The sequence below is a fragment of the Oncorhynchus nerka genome, linkage group LG23 (genome assembly GCF_034236695.1).
Source record: "Oncorhynchus nerka isolate Pitt River linkage group LG23, Oner_Uvic_2.0, whole genome shotgun sequence".
NCBI classification, from domain to species: Eukaryota; Metazoa; Chordata; class Actinopteri; order Salmoniformes; family Salmonidae; genus Oncorhynchus; species Oncorhynchus nerka.
The window spans coordinates 26,333,129-26,359,546 of record NC_088418.1 but is presented as its reverse complement, the minus strand read 5'-3'; the positions used below and the strand labels follow the sequence as shown (position 1 = coordinate 26,359,546).

Sequence of the window (26,418 nt, the reverse complement as noted above, 5' to 3'; positions counted from 1 at the left end):
ATCCCCCTCAGTGACAACATTAGATTGGACAGAATGATATGTCTTGATAAAGGGAGATTCACTCAAAGTTAGATTTTAAGGGCAAATTCGGTTTTGTGGTTACTTTATTTCCAAGTCATCAACTGGCATGGAGTAGAATTTGGAGTAATGGAAAATGTTTGCTCCACCAAGTGGATGAAACCAGAACTGTAATGATAAACAAACAAACAAAACTAAAAACTAAATCCATTCAAAGCAATATAAAATTAACAATTCTTTTTTATTATATGACATCTTCTTGTTGTTGCATTGCTAAACCAATGGCATATACAAACATTGCTTTCTCCCTTTGAAGTAATGAATCCTTAAAAAACATGAAGAAAAAAAATATTTTAGAATTGAGTCATTAAAAGTGCATACTAAAAAACTTGTTTTTTTTTAAAAATTGACACTCATGCGCTTGCCAAAAATAAATAATGACTTGCATTTTTACCTTTTACTCTATTGAAGTCCCATTCCACTTGAACATAATCATGATATGATTTGAAGCTTTTCTGTTGTTTTGTAGACCACCAAGGCTAGTGCTCCAGAGCAAAACAGCCTCCCTACTTAAAATCACCATTACCATTCTACTCTTCATTTGAAATTGGTGCAAGGGTGGGAAGGGGAAGATATCAGAATTTCAACAGCTAATTGCGAGGTTGAAAAAAAAGATACGTCTTACAATAGTTGAAATCTGCAGATATTAAATTTAATATAATCTATCAAATACATCAAAACATTAGGAACACGTGCTCTTTCAGTGATATAGACTGATCAGGTGAATGCTATGTTCCCTTATTGATGTCGCCTGTTAAATCCACTTCAATCAGTGTAGATGAAGGGGAGGCGACAGGTTAAAGACGGATGTTTAAGTGTTGAGACAATTGAGACATGGATTGTGTATGTGTGCCATTCAGAGGGTGAATGGGCAAGACAAAAGATTGAAGTGCCTTTGAACGGAGTATGGTAGTAGGTGCCAGGCACAACAGTTTGAATGTGTCAAGAACTGCAACTCTGCTAGGGTTTTCACTTTCCTGTGTATCAAGAATGGTCCACCCCCCAATGGACATTCCACCAACTTGACACAACTGTTGGAAGCATTGGAGTCAACATGGGCCGGCATCCCTGTGGAACGCTTTCGACACCTTGTAGAGTCCATCCCCCGACGAATTGAGGCTGTTCTGAGGGCAAAGGGAGGTGCGTCTCAATATTAGGAAGGTGTTCCTAATGTTTTGTACACTCGGTGTATATGTGAGGTTTTAAGGGTACTCCTTGGAAAGGGCGATTTTGAACAAGGCAACAGAAGGCAGTGTGGTTGCAAAGAGAATGCTGATAAAGGTCACCCCTGTATCATCCTTTACTGTATCATCTCACTTTGAAGAACATCTGGGAGATTATAGCTACAGCCAGTATTTAGATAACAGGTTCATACAGTATTCCACTGATAATAATCTCGTATATTGTCTTTGGCTATTTGAATGAATGAATTATATAAACTAGTTGGGGATTCAGTCACTAAAACCATCTGAAAAGTACCTACTCTCAAAACCATGACAAAGTGACATTTCACAATCATACCAGTTGTTTCCAAATGTATTTCTTATATTTAGTTATTCGATGTTTGGTTGCAGAGGTCTATGGGGTAGCGTGTCCCTTAAATGGTTTGGAATCAAACACGAGTCAAATGAATACAATACAGAAATCATTCATTCGCAAGTGAGTTGATTTACTTTAAGGTGAAGGAGCAATACCTACAATTCATAAAAAAAAAAGGATTATACTCTGAGGAAAATGTGCAAATAAAGCATTGAATGACGCCTAAACATGCTCTCTGATGCAGGCATTTGGAAAAATATACAGTTAGAAATATATACACATCCAAAAGTAGCAGTATTACTTGTGTGGACATTAGCAAGTGTTGCTTGCATAGTTTAATGCATGCATAAGCAATTTCATGCAAAGATTGCTGTCATACATTTCATCACGGCGATCACTTTTCTGAATCTAAGTCAGTGCATTCTACGCGGGAAATATGCTTGGTAGCGCATAAGCCAAAAATGTGCACAGGCACAAGCTGTGATGACACAGAGAAAAACAGAACAGGATAGGGTGGATCCAAAACCACCATATATGGTGATCTTATAATGACGTCCCTGTGTATTGACTTTAGCAATGTCTTTGATGGCCTTGAGTGTATCTTTTTTTTCCACGTCGACCCTGTGTTCGTCTTAAGGAATGTTTCGAGATGTCTGGCAGTCTGAATGTGGTCCCCTGTCAGGCCTTGACCACCCGCAGTGACAGTGGTCACCAGTCGGGGGCAGAGGTGAGTGGAGTTGTTAGGGCACTCTGGGGGGGGCTATTATGTCACACTATAATGTCACTACTATTCCAAAATCAGTACAACCAGAGGGAGAGTGAAAAACCATAGTCCCAACATTCCAAAATCATTGATCGATGTCACCTTCCTTGTATATTTCTAATGGGTCCCTTTAATGCTATTGGCAGGTATACACACACCTCTAGTCCTGGATACTTATAATGTCCTACATAGGCTAGCAAAATGTTGTTGCACAATCACTAATGTTAAATTGGGATTATGTTATCATACTGGGAGTTTAAGTAAAATGAAAACCAAGAGTTGTTAAACTGGGATTATTCATTATGTAAATCTGGAATTGGAGTTGCTCAAACTGGGATTATCAGTACTGGACAACTAATACCAGTGAATTTGGGATTACAAATGTACCTGCATTGATAGCTCATAATATGAGATTTGACATATGTTATTTCATAGTTTAGTTTTGACGTCTTCACTATTATTCTACAATGTAGACAACAGTAAAAAATAAAGGAAAATCCTAGAATGAGTTGGTGTCCAAACTTTTGACTGGTACTGTCCTATACTGACCTGTACTGTATCAAATTAGCTATTAACTGGGATTATGATAGGTATTCGTGTTTGTTTCATGGATCCATATATTTAGATGCTCTGCCTGGTGTGGAATGTTTTGAACTATTTGAAAGTGGACCCAGAAGTTTTCAAAGTACAAAGAAGTCAGAGATGTAAAACACTGCTCGTTAACTACATCTGGTGACTGAGTAGTATTCCATGTGTGACCTATTGTGTGATTTACAGGGATTCTCATCCTGACACTGCTTAACAAACGCACTTGCTCGCTACACAAGTTCCTTTCGACGTCGGCCCAAGACGAACCTTGTCAAAGTACGCTAAAGAACCAGGTAAAAATGTCATTACATGTGCAGTTCATATAATAATCCATTTGATTAAAATCATTTTTCAAAAAAAGAATTAACAATGCAATCCATACAAAGTGCTTTGTTTCAATCCATTACTATATAATAAAGTGGACAGGGACAGACTGTCATGTATGGCAGCTTGCAATCACCCGGGGCCAATGAAAAGCCAGAGGTGCTTTTCAAAAGTCGCTCCCAAAGAGGAGATGTAGTTCAATCTTTGAGACACCTTAGAGCTTCACTTCGGCGATTGTTTTGGGCCCCCAAAGATATCTCACTTTGACTTCTGGGTGGTTCGTGAAGAATTGATGGGGATCTTTCGGGATGGCGGCAACCTCTTTTCAGGAGGTTTTTTCCCATTGGCAGAGGCTTTCTCCACTCCACCCGTCTCTGCTCCGGAAGACTTGGACTTGGCGGAGGACAGTATAGAGTGCTTGGCTGGGTTGGACGTCTTGGAGGATTCCTTGTCTTTGGCCGAGGGTGTGATCATCTGGGCCTCTGGGTTCCCCTGCTGGGCCCTCTTGGCTGTTCCATTCCCTGCCCCTTCTCCAGTCTCCTCCCCAGCCCCCTCTTCTGAGTTGCCTTTAGCCTCGCCTGTCCCTGCTTTGGCCGTCGTGGTTGGCTTTCCCCCGTCCGTGGACCTGCGTGTCTCTTTCTGCCTCAGGGCACTCTTGAAGAAGTTGAGTCCCTTTTCCTCCGTCTTGCTGTTCCTACCAGGTCCCCTGGGTGGTGCTGCTGAGGCCGCTGCCCCGCTCACACTGGACGATCGCAGGCTGGTCATGGAGGAGCTGCTGCTGGTGCTCCTCCCCCCAGGCCTGCTCTCCGCCCCTCGCCCCGCCCTACCTTCGCCCCGGCCAGCGGCACACATTTCTCCTCCCCGGGACACACCACTGGCCCTGGAGGAGGGACCACCGTGGTTCACCCCCCTCTCTGACACTGAGGTGGTCCGCGACGTCTCCCGACTGGCGCTTCTCTCGGCTGCTCTAGTTCTCGCTGATGCGGAGCTCCTCTCCACCGTCCCCCTAGGCGATGTCTTCCTCGGCGGGTGTGCCGAGGAACTCTGGGACCTGGGGGAGCCTCCCTTCCTTTGCTTTGCTGTTTCAGGGTGAAGTGTTTCTGGGGTCTGCAACGGCTCATTTTTCGTGGGGGTGGCTGTTTTGGCTGAGGAGGTCTTGCTGGTTTTTTTGACTGCACCCTCGCTTTTTTCTTTGGGGTTGGACACTGTGGCCGCCACGCTCTTGGCTTGGGTTCGAGAAGGTGACGATGCATGGGTCGCAGAGGAGGTGTGGGAGGGGGACGGGGAGGGGGTGGTCGAAGGCTTCTTGGGGCTCTTTTCGGTCTCAACAGTCTTTGCCGAGTTTCTCCTGGCCCCGGCATCCTCCTCTCCCCCTGCTCCTCGTTGTTTAGGCTCCTTAGCGATTGCTCCTTGACCCGGGCTGCCTGGCTCCATGACCGTGGCCCCGTTACTGTTACCCCCTGCCGGGCTGGAGCTCCTCAGCTCAGCCTGGGGAATGGCCTTGGAGTGCACCTGCTCCAAGAGCCTTTTAGCCCCTGCATTACCATCCAGGACCAGGGGTGTCTTACCTCCAGCCCTTACCTCGGGTTTCGCCGAGCCGCTAAAGCAGGAGGTGGAGACCTTGTCATCAACCGCCTCGCCTATCCTCTCAAGGGTGGGCGAGGAGGAGTGGGACTCCAGGGAGAAGCGCGAGGGAGAGTTGGAGCGCAGATGGAGCTTGGTGGAGAGGGACCAGGAGGGCTTTGAGCCGTTCTCGCTGAGGGCCAGAGGGCTGGCCATGTTGGAGCGTGAGGAGAAGGTCTGTCTCTGGATACTCCGCACCGCCGGGCGGGTAGAGAAACCTTCTCAACAGAAGGGGACAGAGATGTACAACTAAATCGTTGGTGTGGAGTGTAATAGACTGAGTGCATGTTCATCACCTCTTTTATCAGTGGGTTTCAAGCTAGTAAAGTCTGATGTTATATAATTATATTACAGAATGATACATATTGTTCAGCTTTGCAAAAACAACTGATAGTAGGCTAATGTATAAATAAGGCTTGCAGTGTCATCGTAACAATATATTCTGTATCAATTTTAGTTCCAAGTACTATCATTGTGCAAACATATTTGATATAGCAGAAATACAAAATCTTAACAAATATGCATGAGAGGCTGTTTCTCACCATCGTCTTCGCTGCGTTCCCCAGTGAACTCGGCCGACTCCGAGAGGGAGGCCAGCGAAGTGCGTCTGGAGGAGCCAGATGAGGCCTGGCTAGGAGGACGACTCCCTATCAACCTGCTGATCCAGTGTTCACACAGAGACGAGCTGGTCGAACCTGGGACGAGTAAACAAAGGACATATACTGTATGTATACAGTTGAAGTCGCAAGTTTACATACACCTTAGTCAAATACATTTAAACTCCTTTTCACAATTCCTGACATTTAATCCTAATAACAATTCCCTGTCTTAGGTCAGTTAGGATCACCACTTTATTTTAGGAATGTTAAATGTCAGAATAATAGTAGAGACAATTATTTATTTCAGCTTTTATTTCTTTCATCGCATTCCCAGTGGGTCAGAAGTTTACATACCAAATACTAATTGAGTGTAGCATTGCCTTTAAATTGTTTAACTTGGGTCAAACGTTTTGGGTAGCCTTCCACAAGCTTCCCACAATAAGTTGGGTGAATTTTGGCCCATTCCTCCTGACACAGTGTAACTGAGTCAGGTTTGTAGGCCTCCTTGCTCGCACATGATTTTTCAGTTCTGCCCACAAATTTTAGGTTTGAGGTCAGGGCTTTGTGCTAGCCACTCCAATACCTTGACTTTGTTGTCCTTAAGCCATTTTGCCACAACTTTGGAAGTATTCTTGGGGTCATTATCCATTTGGAAGACCCATTTGCGACCAAGCTTTAACTTCCTGACTGATGTCTTGAGATGTTGCTTCAATATATCCACATAATTCTCCTGCCTCATGATGCCATCTATTTTGTGAAGTGCACCAGTCCCTCCTGCAGCAAAGCACTCCCACAACATGATGCTGCCACCACCGTGCTTCACGGATGGGATGGTGTTCTTTGGCTTGCAAGCCTCCCCCTTTTTCCTCCGAACATAATCAGACCAGAGGACATTTCTCCAAAAAGTACGATCTTTGTCCCCATGTGCAGTTGCAAACCGTAGTCTGGCTTTTTTATGTCGGTTTTGGAGCAGTGGCTTCTTCCTTGCTGAGCGGACTTTCAGGTTATGTTGATATAGGGCTCGTTTTACTGTGGATATAGATACTTTTGTGCCGGTTTCCTCCAGCATCTTCACAAAGTCCTTTGCTGTTGTTCTGGGATTGATTTGCACTTTTCACACCAAAGTACGTTCATCTCTAGGAGACAGAACGCGTCTCCTTCCTGAGTGGTATGACGGCTGCGTGGTCCCATGGTGTTTATACGTGTGTACTATTGTTCGTACAGATGAACGTGGTACCTTCAGGCATTTGGAAATTGCTCCCAAGGATGAACCAGACTTGTGGAGGTCTACAATTGTTTTTCTGAGGTCTTTGCTGATTTCTTTTGATTTTCCCATGATGTCAGCAAAGAGGCAGTGAGTTTGAAGGTAGGCATTGAAATACATCCATAGGTACACCTCCAATTGACTCAAATAATGTCAATTAGCCTTTCAGAAGCTTCTAAAGCCATGACATAATTTTAAAGGCACAGTCAACTTAGTGTATGTAAACTTCTGACCCACTGGAATTGTGACACAGTGAATTATAAGTGAAATAATCTGTCTGTAAACAATTGTTGGAAAAAGTACTTGTGTCATGCACAAAGTAGATGTCCTAACCAACTTGCCAAAACTATAGTTTGTTAACAAGAAATTTGTGGAGTGTCTGAAAAACAGGTTTTAATGACTCCAACCTAAGTGTATGTAAACTACCGACTTCAACTGTATATATACATCATAAATGTATATATTAGACATACAGTATACAAATATTTATATGTGCACATATGTATATGATTTTAAATCACGTGTCTCAGTCGGGGAGGACATGACATCTACAGGGAGATTGGATGTGAGGCATAAACCAAATGAGACCCAGGTTTTCTACTTCATGGCTCCAGACTACGGCCGTTTAGTCGCATTTAGCAGTAGTTTAATACACTTCTTAATAATAAAGCACTATCAAAGAACATGATGATTACTCATTTTTCTATTGCGTGACGCCATTCATTGTTTTTGATGCGACCAAATCAAGGGTTGTTGCCAACAAGTGAAAAAGTTAGTGACACCAGTGCCACCAGGGGAAGAAAGTTAGTGGCACCAGTGCCACCAGGGGAAGAAAGTTAGTGGCACCAGTGCCACCAGGGGAAGAAAGTTAGTGGCACCAGTGCCACCAGGGGAAAAAGTTAGTCTGGAGCCCTGTACTATCTATGACATTGTTGAATCTTGTTGTTTGAAAAACATTGCATCCCATAGAATTATGGAATGGTGCCCCCACACATTGACTCTGTACCGGTACCCCCTGTATATAGCCTCGCTATTGTTATTTTACTGTTGCTCTTTAATTATTTGTTACTTTTATTTATTTATTTATTTTTTATTCGGTGATTCTTTGGTAATTTATTATGAAACTGCATTGTTGGTTAGGGCTTGTAAGTAAGCATTTCACTGTAAGGTCTACACTGGTTGTATTCGTGACAAATACAATTTTATTTTATTTGAATCATGAATTAAATCGTTTTTTTTAAAAATAACAAATGCATATATTCTTACCTGCAACGGAGCTGTTAGCAGACCATGATGGGATGGTGGCCCGTCTTTGATAAAACAGTATGTAGGCGTTCTGCTTGCAGACGTCATCGTCAGATATGGCTTGGACATCGCTGTCATCAAAGCAGTACCACATGCCATCGATGGAGTTTTTACAGTGAGCTGCAGAAGAGAACATAATAAGGATGGGATAAAGAGTCAATTATCATGTCACCTGGATAATTCAGTGGATTGGAATGATTTTAAGTTTCTAAAAAAAGAGCAGGGATATCGATGCCAATCACATTTCGATAGACATACAGTGCCAGTCAAAGGTTTGGACACATCTACTCATTAAAGGGCTTTTTAAAAACGATAAAATAACACATATGGAATCATGTAGTAATCAAAAAAGTGTTAAACAAATCAAGATACACAGCTTTGCACACTCTTGGCATTCTCTCAACCAGCTTCATGAGGTAGTCACCTGGAATGCATTTCAATTAACAGGTGTGCCTTGTTAAAAGTTCATTTGAGGATTTTTTCCCCTTCTTAATGATTTTTAGCCAATCAGATGTGTTGTGACAAGGTAGCTGTGGTATACAGAAGATAGCCCTATTTGGTAAAAGACCAAGTCCATATTTTGGCAAGAACAGCTCAAATAAGCAAAGAGAAACAACAGTCCATCATGTCTTTAAGACCTGAAGATTAGCCAATGTGTAAAATTTCAAGAACTTTGAAAGTCTCTTCAAGTGCAGTCGCAAAAACCATCAAGCACTATGATGAAACTGGCTCTCATGAGGACCACCACAGGAAAGGAAGACCCAGAGTTACCTCTGCTGCAGAGGATAAATTCATTAGAGTTAACTGGACCTCAGATTGCTGCCCAAATAAATGCTTCACAGAGTTCAAGTAACATACATATCTCAACATCAACTGTTCAGAAGAGACTGCGTGAATCAGGCATTCGTGGTTGAATTGCTGCACAGAAAACCACTTCTAAAGGACACCAATAATAAGAAGAGACTTGCTTGGGCCAAGAAACACGAGCATTGGACATTAGACCGGTGGAAATCTGTCCTTTGGTCTGATGAGTCCAAATTTGAGATTTTTGATTCCAACCGCAGTGTCTTTGTGAGACGCAGAGTAGGTGAACCGGTGATCTCCGCATATGTGGTTCCCACCGTGAATCATGGAGGAGGAGGTGTGATGGTATGGTGGTGCTTTGCTGGTGACACTGTGATTTATTTAGAATTCAAGGCACACTTAACCAGCATGGCTGCTGCGATATGCCATCCCATCTGGTTTGTGCTTAGTGGGACTATCTTCTTTGGCTATTTGACCAAGAAGGAGAGTGATCAACCCAATTGAGATGGTTTGGGTTGAGTTGGACAGCAGAATGAAGGAAAAGCATCCAACAAGTGCTCAGCATATGTGGGAACTCCTTCAAGACTTTTGGAAAATCATTCCAGGTGAAGCTGGTTGAGAGAATGCCAAGTGTGTGCAAAGCTGTCATCAATGCAAAAGGTGGCTACTTTGAATATTCTAAAATCTAAAATGTATATTGGTTTGTTTAACACTTTTTTGGTTACCACATGATTCCATATGTGTTATTTCATAGTTTTGATGTCTTCAATATTATTCTACAATGTAGAAACATAGAAAAACCCTTGAATGAGTAGGTGTGTCCAAATTTTTGACTGGTACTGTACATGGAGTAAGTGGCTTTCTCAAGGGCAGAACAGCATTGTAACCCCATTGGGATTTGAGTCAGCAACCCTGTTAATTTATAGCCCTACTGCTGCAGGAACATATTAGAGTGTGTGTCCATACGTGTGTTGTTTGCTAACCTGTGTAATGACCTCCCGCCATTGTCCCGTGGTGGTTACACACAGCGTACAGGTCATACAGGTAGTCCTCTGGGTCGCGGCCCATCCCGTAAGGTCGTCTCCATGGTGACCAGTGCGAGGGCAGGCTCCAGCTGCTCTGGCTCCGCTTGACCATATGGGGCGCCATGTCCATCCCGATCAGAGGAAACTTCACCATGTTCTGCATCTTCATCCTCCGGTCTCCGTCCTAAGAAGACACCATACACACACACGCACAACAGCAACAAATTTGATGATGTTGGTTGAGGGTGGAATGCTTATTACTATGCTAATGCAGATTGGTTGAGTTTATAATGCCGACTGAGCTTGTAAGAATTAACATAATATTAATGTTGACATACACTAGTAATACGATCTATACACGTGTACTTTGAATTAAATACTATTTTGAGTTTATTCCTGGGGTAATATAAGGCTAACTGAGCTTATCCACTTTGATTATGTAGTGGTATGAATGATGTTGACGTATAGTGTGGTGGTCTGTAGTGTACTGTACCTGTCTGAAGCGTTTGAGGTGCAGTATGAGGATGTCAGGCAGGGTCCAGAGGCTCAACTTGATGCTGCCCTGCTGTAGCTGCTTGCAGTGTGGGCAGCGCCAGGCATCATCTGGAGCAAGCTGAAACACACAGAGCGGAGCTCTCAAACAAACACACACACACACACACACACACACACACACACACACACACACACACACACACACACACGTACCTGTTCCTCTTTGGTGTAGAGCTGAAAGCACTGGGCGAGGGAGCACGTCTGAGGCTGCAGATGTCCGTCTTTCTGTTGACGTACACTCTCAGCATCTGGGATGTACTCGTCCTCGGTGCGTTTGAACAGACTGCAATCAGACACAACAAAATGCACAGTTCACACAGAGGTCGCACAACAAGCTTCAAAGGAAACCATGAAAGGTCTATCGAATTGTGTTGACAAACAGAAACTAGGGAAACGTCTGACACCTCAGTCACAACTATTGCTTTGAATTCACATTCGCATTCTCTTCAAAGAGCAAAACTATTTTTCTCACCGTATGAGTGACTGCCAGTCAATGCTAAACAGCATAGTGTTTTTTTTGTCTCATTACACTTACTAGTCTTTTGTCTCTTTGTCCCATTCCACCACAATCTTGACATGTGGGGGGCCTCCTGGCCCACAAGATTTGTACGCTCTGCAGACAAACATTGGATAAATAGGAAACCAATGCAATGTTATCTTTGAGCCCTATGACAGCTCAATGTGGAAAACAGGGTACGCTACATGTGGAACAACAACCCAGACGGTTTAGCACGTGTGAAAAACCACAGAAGGGTTAAACAAAAGGCTAAACCCACTGAAAGGTTGAACCCTTGCTAAACTTAACTCTTACTACCTGTCCTCTATCAGTGAGAGACAAGCGCCCTCTGGTGGCGCTGGGTGACATTACCTCTCCACAGAGGGGTGGCACAGTGGTTGCTCCTCTTGAGGTAAGAGATACGTGATTCCAACCACCCCCACTACACGCAAACTGAAGGGCCCAACCTGAGGGACAGCAATACGTTTAGTTACATCGTGTACGTGTGTGCCTGTGTTGAATGAGTGTCTGTGTGTGGACAACCTGCACCTACCTGGACAAAGACCCCAGGACGCAAAAGGTGACGCATCTTCTCCAGGATCTCCTTCTGCAGAACGTCCCAGGTGACATTCCGCTCCAGATACAGCACAAACGGATGGCCAAACCTAGAATCGTCATAGACAAGGGTGAAGAACACGATTTTCCCACATCCACCATAACTACATCAAATTAGTTTGTCTCCACTGTATGAACATGTTCCTTGAGTTCCTTATTTTCCTGGTGCTACTTTGCTTCGCCACATTAAACTGCAATGTTTCATGTTGAAATCTTGAGGAGTTGCTTTGTGTACCTGCGTCCCTGCTGTCCAGCGCAGGCTCTGTTACACACCAGCAGAATGATCTTGTCAGCCACGCTGGTCTTATTGGGGCTCGGAGGGGGAGTCACTGACTCTTCCATTTTTGTCGACACCTGTAGCCTGTTGTTGTCTGTCCCATACTTCAAGTTGTTCTGATTCAGATTAGCATGGGGACTTCCTGCAACACATTACCGTATATACTGTAAATGTATACACAGCACGATATGAACAAACTTTTGAGTTCTAAATCGAAACTACCCCCAAGCTGCGGTTGCGGTCACATTATCCTAAGGGGTTAATGAAACAAAGATCAAAGCTACAGGTCAGTGAGATGCAAATTTGTTGAATAAGGCTGTTAACCTGCGCAATATGTTGGATTCTGGCATAGGGACGCATATCTGTATACCCAATTCTTATTGGGCTATCAATTTTTGGGGTCCAAAAAGATACTGTACACGCATATGCAGTGAGGGTGAACATAGGTAATCACATCCAGATTTAACATGATTTCCTATTAAATCCAATTGCTAAATCCATTTGTAATCTAATCTAGACTCTTACCTCCCTAATCCGGCCCAGAGCTAAACTGATTTACGGGGAATCATAACATGAAGTCAAACCTCGCTGAGACCGGATCTGCTCTGGTCTAAACAACTCCGGTGTTTCAAAGGCAAATATGGAGTCGCTCTCTTGAATGATCTCAAGGTCGTCATCGTCGTCACAGAAGGAGCGGTGAAAGCCATCGGAGTACATTTCAGTAAGGACAATCTGCCAACACACATGGATCATTAACAGAGATGGGGTTAATCTCATTCAATTAATTATATTAAGATTTGAGCCTCCAGTAACATTTTGTCCTCCATCGAGGAAGGTCCCACAAAGGTTTAAACCTTTACACTTGTGGGAACTGGCCTATATGGATAGGGCTAAATTGAAATGTTTCTTACAGAAGAAATATGAAAAGCATGTGAGTCACCATGGTAGCAATTGAAAGGGAACATGTAGGTGATCATGGGACAATTATTAGACCAAAGGTGAGGACACAACAGTTCACCTGACACAAGACGGAATCCAAACATTACACTGTTGATTTTATGTGCATTTTACATTTACTGTACTTTTTGCCGCATTTGCTCATAATGAAATCGGAAAATATTCTGGATATATTCAGTAACATGCTAAACATTTTGGGTCGGTGGAACATAAGGAAAAAAACGAAAAGGGTTTGAGTGAGAGGACTAACTGGTGTCTCCAGTTACTACATTGAACAAAAATATAAAACCCAAATGCAATAATTTCAAAGATTTTACTGAGTTCCAGTTCATATAAGGAAATCAGTCAATTGAAATAAATTCATTAGGCCCTAATCTATGGATTTCACATGACTGGGAATACAGATGTGCATGCATCTGTTGGTCACAGATACCTTAAAAAAGGTAGGGGTGTGGACCACCATTTGCCTCATGCAGTGAGACATCTCCTTCGCATAGTTGATCAGGCTGTTGACTGTGGCCTGTGGAATGTTGTCCCACTCCTCTTCAATGGCTGTACGAAGTTGCTGGATATTGGCAGGAACTGGATCATGTTGATGTACACGTCGATCCAGAGCATTCCAAACATGCTCAACGGGTGAAATGTCTGGAGAGTATGCAGGCCATAAAAGAACTGGGACATTTTTAGCTTCCAGGAATTGTGTACAGATCCTTGCGACATGGGGCCGTGCATTGTCATGCTGAAACATGAGGTGATGGCGGAGGATGAGTGGCACGACAATGGGCCTCAGTACCTCGTCACTGTATCTCTGTGCATTCAATTTGCCATCGATAAAATGCAATTATGTTCGTTCTCCGTAGCTTCTGCCTGCCCATACCATAACCCCACTGCCATCATGGGGCACTTTGTTCACAACGTTGACATCAGAAAATCGCTCACCCACACATTGCCATAAACGCTGTCTAACATCTGCCGGTACAGTTGAAACCGGGATTCATCCATGAAGATCACACTTCTCCAGCATGCCGGTGGCCATCAAAGCTGAGCATTTGCCCACTGACGTTGATTACGACACTGAACTCATTTCATTCAGGTCAAGACCATGGTGAGAACGATAAACACGCAGATGAGCTTCCCTGAGATGGTTTCTGACAGTTTGTGGAGAAATTATTTATTTGTGCAAACCCCCAGTTTCATCAGCTGTCCGGGTCTCTGGTCTCAGACGATCCCGCAGGTGAAGAAGCCGGATGTGGAGGTCCTGGACTGGCGTGGTTACATGTGGTGTGCGGTTGTGAGGCCGCTCTGACGTATTGCCACATTTTCTAAAATGACGTTGGAGGCGGCTTATGGTAGAGAAATTAACATTACATTCTCTGGCAACAGCTCGGATGGATATTCCTGCAGTCAGCATGCCAATTCCACACTCCCTCAAAACTTGATATATCTGTGGCATTGTGCTGTGTGACAAAACTGCACATTTTAGAGTTGCCTTTTATTGTCCCCAGCACAAGCCTTTATATCAGCTTCTTGATATGCCACACCTGTCAGGTGGATGGATTATCCTGGATAAGAAGAAATGCTCACTAACAGGGATGTAAAAAAATATATTTTTGTGCATATGGAACATTTCTGGGATCTTTTCTTTCAGCTCAAGAAACATGGGACCAACACTTTACATGTTGCGTTTATATTTTTGTTCAGTACATAAGGTGCTGTTTTGAGCTATCCTAGCTGTGCCGTTGAGGAACTAGAGCAAGCCCACTTGTAGCTGTTAAGTTTGGAACACAACCCTGCAATTAGACAATTAACGATCCATTATAAATCGCTATCTGGGTCAGGTGGGCATCATTTGAAAGCTTGTTCTATTGCGAACATGACTAGCTAAGTTTTAAACAACGACATTAAAGTGTTCATTTTTCCACAATGCAATTTAGGGAAACAGATCATAATTTTGGTGAGCCTAGAAAGGCGTCCAGTGCATTCAGGTGCGTGTGCTGCGGCAAATTGTCTTCACAATAGACAAACAGACTCATTCTGTTCAGAACAACCCAGGGTATGACGCCATTTCATCTTGTAACTGTACATCAAACATAGTGATCATAAACGCTGACACTGTATATTGTGTATTTTATTCCTCTTGTGTTCATATTTTTTTTGAATGACTCTGCATTGTTGGGAAGGGCTCGTAAGCAAGCATTTCATGGTTATGTCTACACCCGTTGTATTCGGAGCATGTGACAAAATAAAATTGGATTTGATCCGATTCTGACATGACTCTTATGATTTGAAAATGCGAAGTGCACATTTCGACTCACAGGTATTTGGCTTGCTTGTGTGACATCAAAGCGGTATTTATTATAATCCTCAAGGTCTCATCTTTCAAAAAACACAGAGTCCTTTTCATTTACAGCATTTCCCTCACTTTTCCCAGACAACAAAACATTTACAAAAGTTGCCCAATTAGCGGGAGGGATGGGGGAAACTTTTTGACGTGAGAGGTGCTCAAGTTCAGAACGTCTGTCAGTCAAAACCCATGCGGCATTGTGAATCGCAGAGCCAGAGCTCTGACGTCATGCATAGCATGTTACTGCGTTTATCAGTGCCCAAATCTGCCATTTTTCAACTCGGGAATCAATTTCATACTGAGAAGTCAACATAGCTAGGTATGAGGTGTGTGGTTTATTCATATGAAAATCATATAAGATTCATAAGATTGATTAACACACCTTAATTATTACACAGTAACTGGGGATTTATACAGAGTAGTTGACCATATTAAATAGGATGAGCAAACAATATCACATGATCTGAGCCTCCCATCATGACTCTAGGGGACACATCAAACACAAACAGTGGATTGTTGAAGGCTGAGACAATAGATTTCTCTGTAATGAAGATGCTCACAAGGGCCTTGAGTCCCTATCATTGGCTGAACCTAAAAAACAAACACCTACTTTGATAATGAATGAGCATGACTATCACTTAAGTACCTACTCAGTGCCTCGAGTTTTGAATTTAATAGTGTTGACATTTTATGTTTCAGTTTGAATAGTGCTGAAGATGGCTTTTTAGTAGGGTGGGCATTTTCAATCATTGCTGACAGTTTCACTTGTCTCTTAACCGTTCATCTGTATACATGTTTACACTTTGAGGCTCGATTTCAAAGGCACCAAAGACTTGGTACCTGTTCTGAGGGTATTTTGGTCTCCTGGGCCACAGCGCTTCTCAGTCTGGACACAGTGCTGGAGAGAGGCACAGCCACACCCACTCTCATACAGTGGGAACACTTTCCCTGGTACACCACCGTCACATACAGGGGCCTGGGAGGGACACACAGGACAATTGAGTTCTCTTACCCACGCATCAAGGAACACCATCATCTCATCATGCTTCTACACTGTTTGTGGTTTGTCTCTGGCATCCTTCCGTGTATCACTGCCAAGTTAGGCACCCAGTTGTAAGTGGAGATCAAATAGAGCAGAACAAGACCCGGGTCTTTGTGTAATTTGTAGTGGGGTATACTGTTTGTGTGTCAGATATTGCCTTATTAGGATATTCGATATCGCCTTACCGAGTGTGCGGTACCGGGATGGGCAGTGAGATGCAGAGGAAAGGGTCAAAGGTGTTGCTCTGTTTCTGGCAGTGAGGGCAAGTCAGGGAGGACCTATTTGTGTGGAGACAAAAAAAAAAAGAAGAACATATTCACTTCAAACCGCTGTAACGTTTGACGGTGCACACCGCCTGTGTCTATGTGAAAGCTACAATCACAGCGAGGCAAACGTTAGTCGTCAAATTAGCATTCGAAAACTGGCTAGCTCCCTTGTGTTAGGATCTGCCCTATCAACAGTACGTGTCGAATCTATCGTAACTATATTCTGAGTGCAGTGGGGTGTCAATCAGGGGATTACTTTGAGGAGTGACTCACCTGTATTGAGCCTGAAATAGCTCTTGTACGAAAGAGCCAGCTGCTGGTAATGAGGATCCTTCGGGGACATTTTCTTCCTCCAACGGAGGCTACAGAGACAGCGAGCAGACAGACGACAGTCAGGAGAGACGACATATAGTAACACAGCAGTTAGTCAGGAGAGACGACATATAGTAACACAGCAGTTAGTCAGGAGATAGATATTTAACAGCCAACATTAACGCCCGAATAGAGTAACACGAGATAAAAAAAAATAAAACAAAGTAAACACAATCAGGTAATTGACAGTTAAGGGAGATACAACAAGGGAAATGCAGTAAAGGGGATACAGCCTAGACGATACAGTTGGAGGAGAAACAATGCTGTCTGTTCAGTACAGAAAGGTACCAATCCACAGTCTCGAAGCTTCAGAACCAGTACAGTTGGCAGCGATGCTACCAGACATGGCTATAGGCTATATCTAATATCATTCAACGGTCTGAGTTATAATCCCCAACTTGCAACTGATGTAACGGACGTACGCATGCCCAAGTAAAGTTGGTTACCTTCCTGGGGGGTCTGCTGCTGGGCAGGACGATGTTGTTGAGGTCCTCGTGAACTCTGTCCAAGAGCCACAGGAGGAACTCCTGAGCATCGTGCTGGGCGTTGCCCCGGAACTGCAGGGCACTCTTCGACACAACGTTCTGGGAAGAAAAAAAAACACAAGTTCAAAGACGAATGGTAAAAGTGAGGTCACAAGTTAATGTGAGGCATTAAACAGATAATTTATGTTTGTGTTTCGATTGGTCCGTCTTCAAATTGAGACATGGCCGTGGAGCAGGAGTCGAAGCAAACCGAAGTGTTGGTTGGAAAAGGCATTGACAGGGTAGCCCAGTGGTTAGAGTGTTGTGCTAGTAGCTGCAAGTTCAAAATCCCCGAGCTGACAAGGTACAAATCTGTCGTTCTGCCCCTGAACAAGGCAGTTAACCCACTGTTCCTAGGCCGTCATTGAAAAATAAGAAGTTGTTCTTAACTGACTTGCCTAGTTATTTTTTTTGAAAATGTAACAACATGCTCCTTTCTCTATGTTGGACAGTACAGTTTCTATTGTAACATTGTGACGAGAAACCCTGAAGAAATAAAACTTTAATAACCTGGTGAGAGACAGACTTAGTTCATTGAGGACACCTCCGTGTGTGGCGACAGAGCCATCCCTCCAGGCCAGGTGTAGTCACCTCTGGTCACTGGCTATCAAATGTCACACGAGGGCAACGATGCAACCAGAACGCCGAGCGCTGTTCCTCCCAGTAAAAACCCACAGGGAAACCCTCCGTTTGAAACCATTAGCACTGCAGCCCCAGCACTTTATGCAAAGCATGATGTCATGAAAGACCAAGCACTCAACCCAAAGCCTCGGTGTGCATACTAAAAGAGAACTGTAGAGTAGGTGTAGGATGTTTACTGTACGTATACTGTAACATTGTGTGCCACAGTAAAATATCTAACCAGAAAAACGGCAAGGTAAAATGGAGGTTGAGTGCTGTTGAGTCCTGGAAAGGCATCTGCATAATCTGCCTATAGTACTTGCTGTATAATGCAGCCAGGTAAACTACTGATGATATGTAATTAAACAATTACATTTGTATAATGGCCTAATTAGTCAATGACAGTGGAGATAGACAAGTTATCGCTCGATCGGGCAGTCGATGTACAGGAAAACGGATAGGGCTATCCCCTTGTGTATCTATCGTTCATGTCTCGTTAATGAGTTGTAAGTGCTCTCAAGTTTTGTTCTCAATGTGGCCTCAGACAGCAGCTATTCTGTCTGCTCAGCCTCATATTCAATTCAACATGGTCGTGATTTGAAAAGGGTCTATACCTTCTACTGTCAATGGTGGAAACTCAAGTTAGCTCCAGTAAAATATGGCTATTTGGTTACCAAGAAACTTGATGACGCAAACTGGGAAAATCATGAAGAAATTAGGTGTAAGAGGAGCTCGGTATACTGTACTTTTTAGCGCTTTACTCAACAACCCAGCTCAGAGATATTGTGACAATGCCGGCCATCGCCTTGTCCACTTAATGGCTTAAAAAAGTACACGGATTATGAAACTGTGTAAAATACTTAATTTATTGTGCAAAATAAGACAAACGAAACAGCTTGGCAGTTCAAAGGTGCTAAAACCAACCATTCAGACATTCTGAACACAACTGTTTTATACTGCGGCTTTACTCAATGAACTAACCAGGTAGACCTGTGAAGTGACCTGCCGTGAAAAACTGAGCCGATACCAATTAAAGCACAATTACCCAAACATTTAACTGATGAAGGTTGGGACTGATAGTAAGTGCTGAGTTATGGAGATCAAATGTAGCTGAATCAATCAATACAAAACATAAAAACACACTTTTTCTCCATAAATAGCGGGCATATTTTAAAAGAGTCCAATGTATCTAGTGAAGGAGCCTCTGAAAAAATCTAATCTGATGTGAAAAGATCTGATCTGAATGGCTGCATTTGTAGACGCAGCCATTCGGATCAGATCTCTTCACATCAGATCTTTTTCAGAGCTGATCTGATGAGTCAAAAGACAAATTAGTGGAAAATATATCAGAATTGGGCTGCCTGTGTAAACACAGCCAACTTCATAAATATGACCGTGGCTCTACACTCCAGAGTGAATAATCTATATAGAATAAGACAGTTTGTTCTCTGGCTGACAACCAAGGGAGAAAAATGGACCGAAATAGAAACATTGTCAGGAATAAGCAGTGTGTTGCTGGATGGACCTGTTCAATTCAATTCCCCTCCAATATTTACTTTGAACCGGTAAAGCAGGACATGTAGTTATAAGACCCGAAATAGACAGAAAGAAAATCCCTGGTGCAAAGAAATGGAGGTTCACAGAGAAATCTTTAGTGAGTGACTTTGAAAGGAATTCTGGTGCTGATGATGAGAGGGTAACCTGAGCTTCCTAAGGGGAGACAACATTAAGACAGCTGACCAGGCTAATCTGCTGGGACACAAGCTGGTAGATTCAGATGCTGCTACACATTTCAATGTCCATCGAAAACTCCACAGGAACACAACATCTCTGCTCTTCAGAAAGTCTGGAATCTGTGGAACCCTGACTTGATTTCACCGGGTGTGTTGCCTTGGCGTGCTCCGTTGTTTCCGAATTTGCTGTTCTCACGGACCCTGGTTCCTCTCTAGGTTTCTTCCTAGACTCCTGCCTTTCTAGGGAGTTTTTCCTAGCTACTGTGCTTCTGCATCTGCATTGCTTGCTGTTTGTGGTTTTAGACTGGCTTTCTGTACAGCACTTTGTGACAACAGCTGATATGAAAAGGGCTTTATAAAAGAAATGTGATTGATTTGAGTTTTTGCCATTCTCAACTAAACCCTGTAAATCTGTCTGATTAGGGAGATGTCTGATTAGGGAGATGTCTGATTAGGGAGATGTCTGATTAGGGAGATGTCTGATTAGGGAGATCCGACGGATAGGTCAGATTCACTGCTCTCGAGTCCCATCCATTCATACTATCTGCCACTGCTAGTCTACTTGGAGGTTGTTGCTAATTGATTTGATGAATCAAGAGAATGGTACAGTAGGCTCTAATTGAAATTGACACGTTAATACACGAGTGATCAATAGTTAAATGTAAGCCTATATCAAAATAATGAATCTGTTCGCAGATATCTATGTAACAAGTCAATTCGTGAAAAGCCAATCATACAAAAAAAAGTGGACGCTTTGGTTCCTGGTGATATAATATAAAACGTGTTGTGTGTCAATAGCCTACTGTACCATTCATCACCAGGAAACAGAGAGTACACTTTTTGTTATGATTGGCTCATCCCTCATGGACTTATATAGATGTCTGCGAACATATTCGATATAGGTTTACATGTAAGGGCGGCAGGTAGCCTAATGTTTAGAGTGTTGGACTAGTAACCGAAAGGTTTCAGGATCGAATCCCCGAGCTGACGAGGTAAAAAATCTGTCATTCTGCCCCTGAACAAGGCAGTTAACCCACTGTTCCTAGGCCAGTTAACCCCACTGTTCCTAGGCCAGTTAACCCCACTGTTCCTAGGCCAGTTAACCCCACTGTTCCTAGGCCAGTTAACCCCACTGTTCCTAGGCCAGTTAACCCCACTGTTCCTAGGCCAGTTAACCCACTGTTCCTAGGCCAGTTAACCCCACTGTTCCTAGGCCAGTTAACCCACTGTTCCTAGGCCAGTTAACCCACTGTTCCTAGGCCAGTTAACCCACTGTTCCTAGGCCAGTTAACCCACTGTTCCTAGGCCAGTTAACCCACTGTTCCTAGGCCGTCGTTGAAAATAAGAATTTCTTCGTAACCGACTTGCCTAGTTAAATAAATAAAGCATGTAACTATTGATCATTCATGTATTAACAATTCATGTTTTGGGTGGTTCTTCCTCTTTCATTCGTCTTGTTTGTTAGACCCTGTGGCTCTGACGGACGTGTACAGTGCCTTCAGAAGGTATCCATACCCCTTGACTTATTCCACATTTTGTTCTGTTACAGCCTGGATTCATATATATTTCCCCCCCCCCACACATCTACACATAATACCCCATAATGACAAAGTTTTAGCAAATGTGTTGAAAATGAAATACAGAAATATCTCATTTACATAATTATTCACACCTCTTTGCTTTGAGTAAATACTTTGTAGAAGCACCTTTAAGTCGTCTTGGGTATGCCTGTATCAGCTTTGCACATCTGGATTTGGGGATTTTCTCCCATTCTTCCTTGCAGATTTTCCCAAGCTCTATTACAAGTATTTCCACGGATTTTCAATGGGATTTGAGCCTGCGTTTTGACTGGGCCATTCAAAGGCTTTCACGTTCTTGTTCTGAAGCCATTCCAGCATTGCGTTGGCTGTATGCTTGGGGTCATTGTCCTGTTGGAATGTAAATCTTCTCCTCAGTCTGAGGTCACATGCACTCCGAAGCAGGTTTTCATCAAGGATTTTCCTGTATTTGGCTCTATTCATTGTTCCTTCTATCCTTACCAGTCTCCCAGTCCCTGCCGCTGTAAAGCAGCCCCATAGCATGAGGCTATCACCACCACGTGTCATGGTAGGTAGGGATGGTGTTATATGGGTGATGAGCTGTGCCTGGTTTTCTCCAGACATAGCACTTTGCATTTGAGCCAAAGAGTTCCATTCTTGTCTCATCAGACCAGAGAATCTTTTGCCTTATGATCTCAGAGTCGTTCACCTGTAATTTTGCCAACTCCAGGAGTGCACCTTTTTCTCAGGAAGTGGCTTCCGTCTGGACACTCTCCCATAAAGCCCAGATTGCTGAAGTTCTGTAGAGACTGTCGTCCTTCTAGCAGGTTCTCCCATCTCATCCAAGGAACTCTGCAGTTCTGTCAGAGTGGTCATTTGGTTCTTGGTCAACTCTCTGACCAAGGTCCTTCTTGCCCTGTTGCTCAGTTTGGTCAGACGGCCAGGTCTAGGCAGAGTCTGGGTAGTCCACATTTCTTCCATTTACCAATTGTGCACTTGAAAACATTCAACACTCTAGAAATGGTTTTATACCCTACCCCAGATATATGCCTCATCACAATTCTATCTTGTGGATCTATGGACAGTTCCTTGGACTTCATGGTATAGTTTCTGCTCTGACATGCACTGTCAACTGTGTGACCTTACAGTGCATTCGGGAAAGTGTTCCCTTGACTTTTTCCACATTTGGTTACATTACAGCCTTATTCTAAAATGGATTAAATAAAACACATGTCCTCATCAATCTACACACAACACCCCATAATGACTAAGCGAAAACATGTTTTTAGAAATGTTTGCAAATGTATTAAAAATAAAAAGCAGATACCTTATTTCCATAACTATTCACACCCTTTGCTATGACACTCAAAATTGAAATTCCTGTTTCCATTGGTCATCCTGGAGATTGGAGTCCACCTGTGGTAAATTCAATTGATTGGACATGATTTGTAAAGGCACAGAACCTGCTTATATAAGGTTCCACAGTTGACAGTGCATGTCTGAGAAAAACCAATCCATGAGGTTGAAAGAATTGTCCGTAGAGCTCCGAGACAGGATTGTGTCGAGGCATAGATCTGGGGAAGGGTACTAAAAACGTTCTGCACATTGAAGGTCCCCAGGAACACAGTGGCCTCTATCATTGTTAAATGGAAGGATTTTGGAACCACCATGACTCTTTCTAGAGCTGGCCGCCCGGCCAAACTGATGGACACTCTGACAGAGATCCAGAGTTCCCCTGTGGAGGTGGGAGAAACTTCCAGAAGAACAACCATCTCTGCAGCCCTCCACCAATCTGGCCTTTATGGTAGTGGCCAGACGGAATCCACTCATGAGTAAAAGGCACATGACAGCAGGAGTTTGCCAATGCAGGAGTTTGTCAAATGGCACCTAAAGGACTCTTAGACCATAAGAAACAAGATTTTCTGGTCTGATGAAATCAAGTTTTAACTCTTTGGCCTGAATGCCAAGCGTCACATGTGGAGGAAACCTGGCACCATCCCTACAGTGAAGCATGGTGGGTGGCAGAGTCATGCTGTGGGGATGTTTTACAGTGGCAGGGACTGGGAGACTAGTCAGGATTGAAGGAAAGATTAACCGAGCAAAGTACAGAGAGATCCTTGATGAAAACCTGCTCCAGAGTGCTCAGGACCTCAGACTGGGAAGAAGGTTCACTTTCCAACAGAACAAGACCCTAAGCACACAGCCAAAACAATGCAGGATTGGCTTTGGGATAGGTCTCTGAGTGTCCCAGCCAGAGCCCGGACTTGGAACCCAATCAAGCATCTCTAGATAGACCTGAAAATAGTTGTGCAGCGAAGCCCCCCATCCAACCTGGTAGAGCTTGAGAGGATCTACAGAGAAGGATGGGAGAAACTCCCCAAATACAGGTGTGCCAAGCTTGTAGTGTCATACCCAAGAAGATTTGAGGCTGTAATCGCTGCCAAATGTGCTTCAACAATGTACTGAGTAAAGGGTCTGAATACTTATGTAAATGTGATATTTCAGTATATACAGTACCAGTCAAAAATTTGGACACTCCTACTCATTCAGGGGTTTTTCTTTATTTTGACTATTTTCTGCATTGTAGAATAATAGTGAAGACATCAAAACGATGATATAATATTTTGACTGTCATCATAGGGTACTGTGTGTTGATTGGTGAGACATTAGGCTGTAACACAACAAAATGTGGAATAAATCAAGAGGCACGAATACTTTCTGAGTGTGCTCTCAACATTCAGATATCCATCAGAAGTAAATCGTGTGTATATCTCCTGAACTGCAAAGCACCCGAGGCCTATGCACTAATAAAGGATTGGCCAACCATTCTACTAGTCTGGCAGACACCAGCTCTGGATGTATTCCTCACTAGGTAGTCACGTGGGTCACAGGCTGCCATTCTGCTGGACTGAGTGTGCAGCTTTTCTTATCCAGCTCTTCTCAAACACACCTAGCCTACCTGCTCTAACACACGCATACTCATCAACTACACATTATATGATTCTGCTGATGACAGTCACTTTGAATGAATCAATAGTAGGTCTACAGTAGTTTGTCTTGACACGTTCAAGCCCCACAGACAACCAGTAGATTGGGTTTACTGTATTTATGAAACTGGCGCGAGATTCTGCAACGAAGTAACACCATGACAGAACGAACCAATGAAACAATCAGTTGCATTTGTGCGGTTACATTGTAACGGTTGGCAGGTGCATGTTAGTCACGTACTGCATTGCATGCCAACTATTCGAATGGCTTTCAAGTGTGCGCCCGTCGCAGTTTATAATCCATAGGATTAATCCCATTTCCATCAAACAATAGACAGCGATCAAATACAATTCAGTTGCCAGGGCGTGCATCCACATACCTTGAACTCGCGGCTGTGTTGTGGGGTGTACTCAAACGTCCACAGAGCGCGGACGAGTCCAGAAAGTTGCTCGGTGACTTCACCTGACTCCTGCTGGTGTCCCTTTCTTTGAATACAGACACCGTTGGTTGACTTCGGTTTATTCAATTCAGTCGATTTGTCATTAGTACCGTGACTGTTGTCCTCTCCACGGTATTGTTCCAATGCTAGATATTCAGCAAATAGCTCCGTGTTGCTCAGACATTGCAAGATAGCGTTCATGAAACAGGTGTTGCCATGGTTCTTGAGTCCGGCAACTCCGGGGACCTTGTCCCCAAACAGGAACCCGCCACAGTCACTGTCGTCGGAGGGGACAGAGCCGCCAGTGGTGGCCGGGATGGAACTTGCATCGTCCTTGTCTTCATCTTGATGCTCCTCGTTGCCGAAATGGGACAAAGTCGACAGAGTCCTGAGAACTCTGTTCATAAAGCTCCCCACAGAGCGCACTGAGCCCCTTCGGAAGAGCTTCTTGCTGAATGATTTTTTCTCTTTAGTGGCAGCTTTCGACATGGTCACAGTCGGGTAGGGGTTTCTCAATATTTAAATCTTACTAGAGAGAGAGAGAGAGAGCACCTCTGGACAATAATTGGATCAGTCTGTCCAATGACAAAAGCGAACCACAGTGATAATAATTATTGATGTTATTTATGTTCCTCACTGATGATGACAGTAGTAGGCTATAAAACACTATTTTTGGAGGAAAGGTGGAGCATTTGAGGGTCTTATCACCAGCAGCCTATAGCCTGAACAAAAGACCCATGACATGTCTCTTATCTCAATTAAAACACTGCGTCGGGTTGCATAAATATTCTCCATGGGGAGATGCTATCATGCCACTCTAAATTAGGTAGCCTAGAGGGTCTCCATGCACGAGCAAATGTTAATGTTCTCGTAGTCTATCCATGTAGGGTCATGCCATGCAGGTGTAACATTTAGGATGCCCAAAATGATCCGCGTTCATTAGAAAATCAGCGACTCACAATACTCGAACATCAACAGCAATACATCAACCCATATATTGGGACCACAGTGTACCGAGCGGTGCTCATGTTTTATTAAATAAACCGCAGCTCCACCTATATAATCCTATTCTAGAATCTTTAAGAACATAAATATTCCACGATATTGCCCAAAACGATTGTATTGCTGATGTTTATAGACTCGTGGATGTCTTCACTAAATCGCCCATACCGTGGAAGCGCTTGCAGAAGCGCTCTTAAACTGAAAAGCCCCTAGAAAGAAGCCCGGAGGGAAGCATAGTCCACCGCTCCCTCCATTCGGTATAATACTATCCATCGTATAAGCGCCGTAAAATGAACATCGTTCGATACCTCCGTCGCCAAGTTTAAAGCAATATCTCATCCTGTGATTGCTTATTTCCCTGTTAATTCTGATTCATCGCAAGGCCGCTTCTCCCGTCTTCATCATCTGGAGTCACCGATACTGCAGGCAGGCAGGGCGGTGACGGCTGACGTCACGGCCAAACACTGATCCATGTTGGAGGAGAGCAGGTAGCGGCATGTGATGCTGACTGGGGTCTGTCTCATTCTACTTTCCTGTTGTAGGCCAGAATGCTCCGCTAGAAATCAGACAGTGACACATACACAGCTAGGCCTAAAATATATATCAAAATAACATTTTTATTTTATTTTTTACATTGGGAAAGATATTCCGATAATTTGATGCCCAGAAAATTCAGATTCCCACTACAGTTAGCCTATCCTGCAACTGTTTTACGGCAGGCCAGGGGTAGGCAACTA

The 26,418-nt window shown here is 43.5% G+C and overlaps 1 protein-coding gene across 1 annotated transcript; it reads right to left on the bottom strand.

The window, feature by feature from the left end:
* Positions 1-240: 240 nt before the first annotated feature.
* LOC115106602 (ubiquitin carboxyl-terminal hydrolase 31-like) lies at positions 241-26,082 on the bottom strand. The gene is made up of 16 exons (XM_029629488.2): positions 24,620-26,082; positions 17,283-17,420; positions 16,738-16,826; positions 16,384-16,476; positions 15,997-16,132; positions 12,440-12,587; positions 11,814-11,997; positions 11,517-11,628; positions 11,336-11,430; positions 11,003-11,080; positions 10,621-10,750; positions 10,406-10,525; positions 9,871-10,096; positions 8,045-8,203; positions 5,458-5,610; positions 241-5,133 (listed from the first exon to the last, which is right to left on the bottom strand). The coding sequence occupies exons 1-16, from the start codon at positions 25,166-25,168 to the stop codon at positions 3,551-3,553; spliced, it is 3,993 nt and encodes a 1,330-aa protein (XP_029485348.1). The 5' UTR covers positions 25,169-26,082; the 3' UTR covers positions 241-3,550.
* Between the last annotated feature and the right edge of the window lie 336 nt (positions 26,083-26,418).

Excerpts from the sequence above, each read along its gene's own strand:
- LOC115106602 (XM_029629488.2), bottom strand. The coding sequence starts at position 25,168 with ATGTCGAAAGCTGCCACTAAAGAGAAAAAATCATTCAGCAAGAAGCTC. Across the intron at positions 11,629-11,813 it reads GCTGGACAGCAGGGACGCAG|GTTTGGCCATCCGTTTGTGC; the intron begins GTACACAAAGCA and ends TGACGATTCTAG. Across the intron at positions 5,134-5,457 it reads GGAACGCAGCGAAGACGATG|GTTTCTCTACCCGCCCGGCG; the intron begins GTGAGAAACAGC and ends TCTGTTGAGAAG.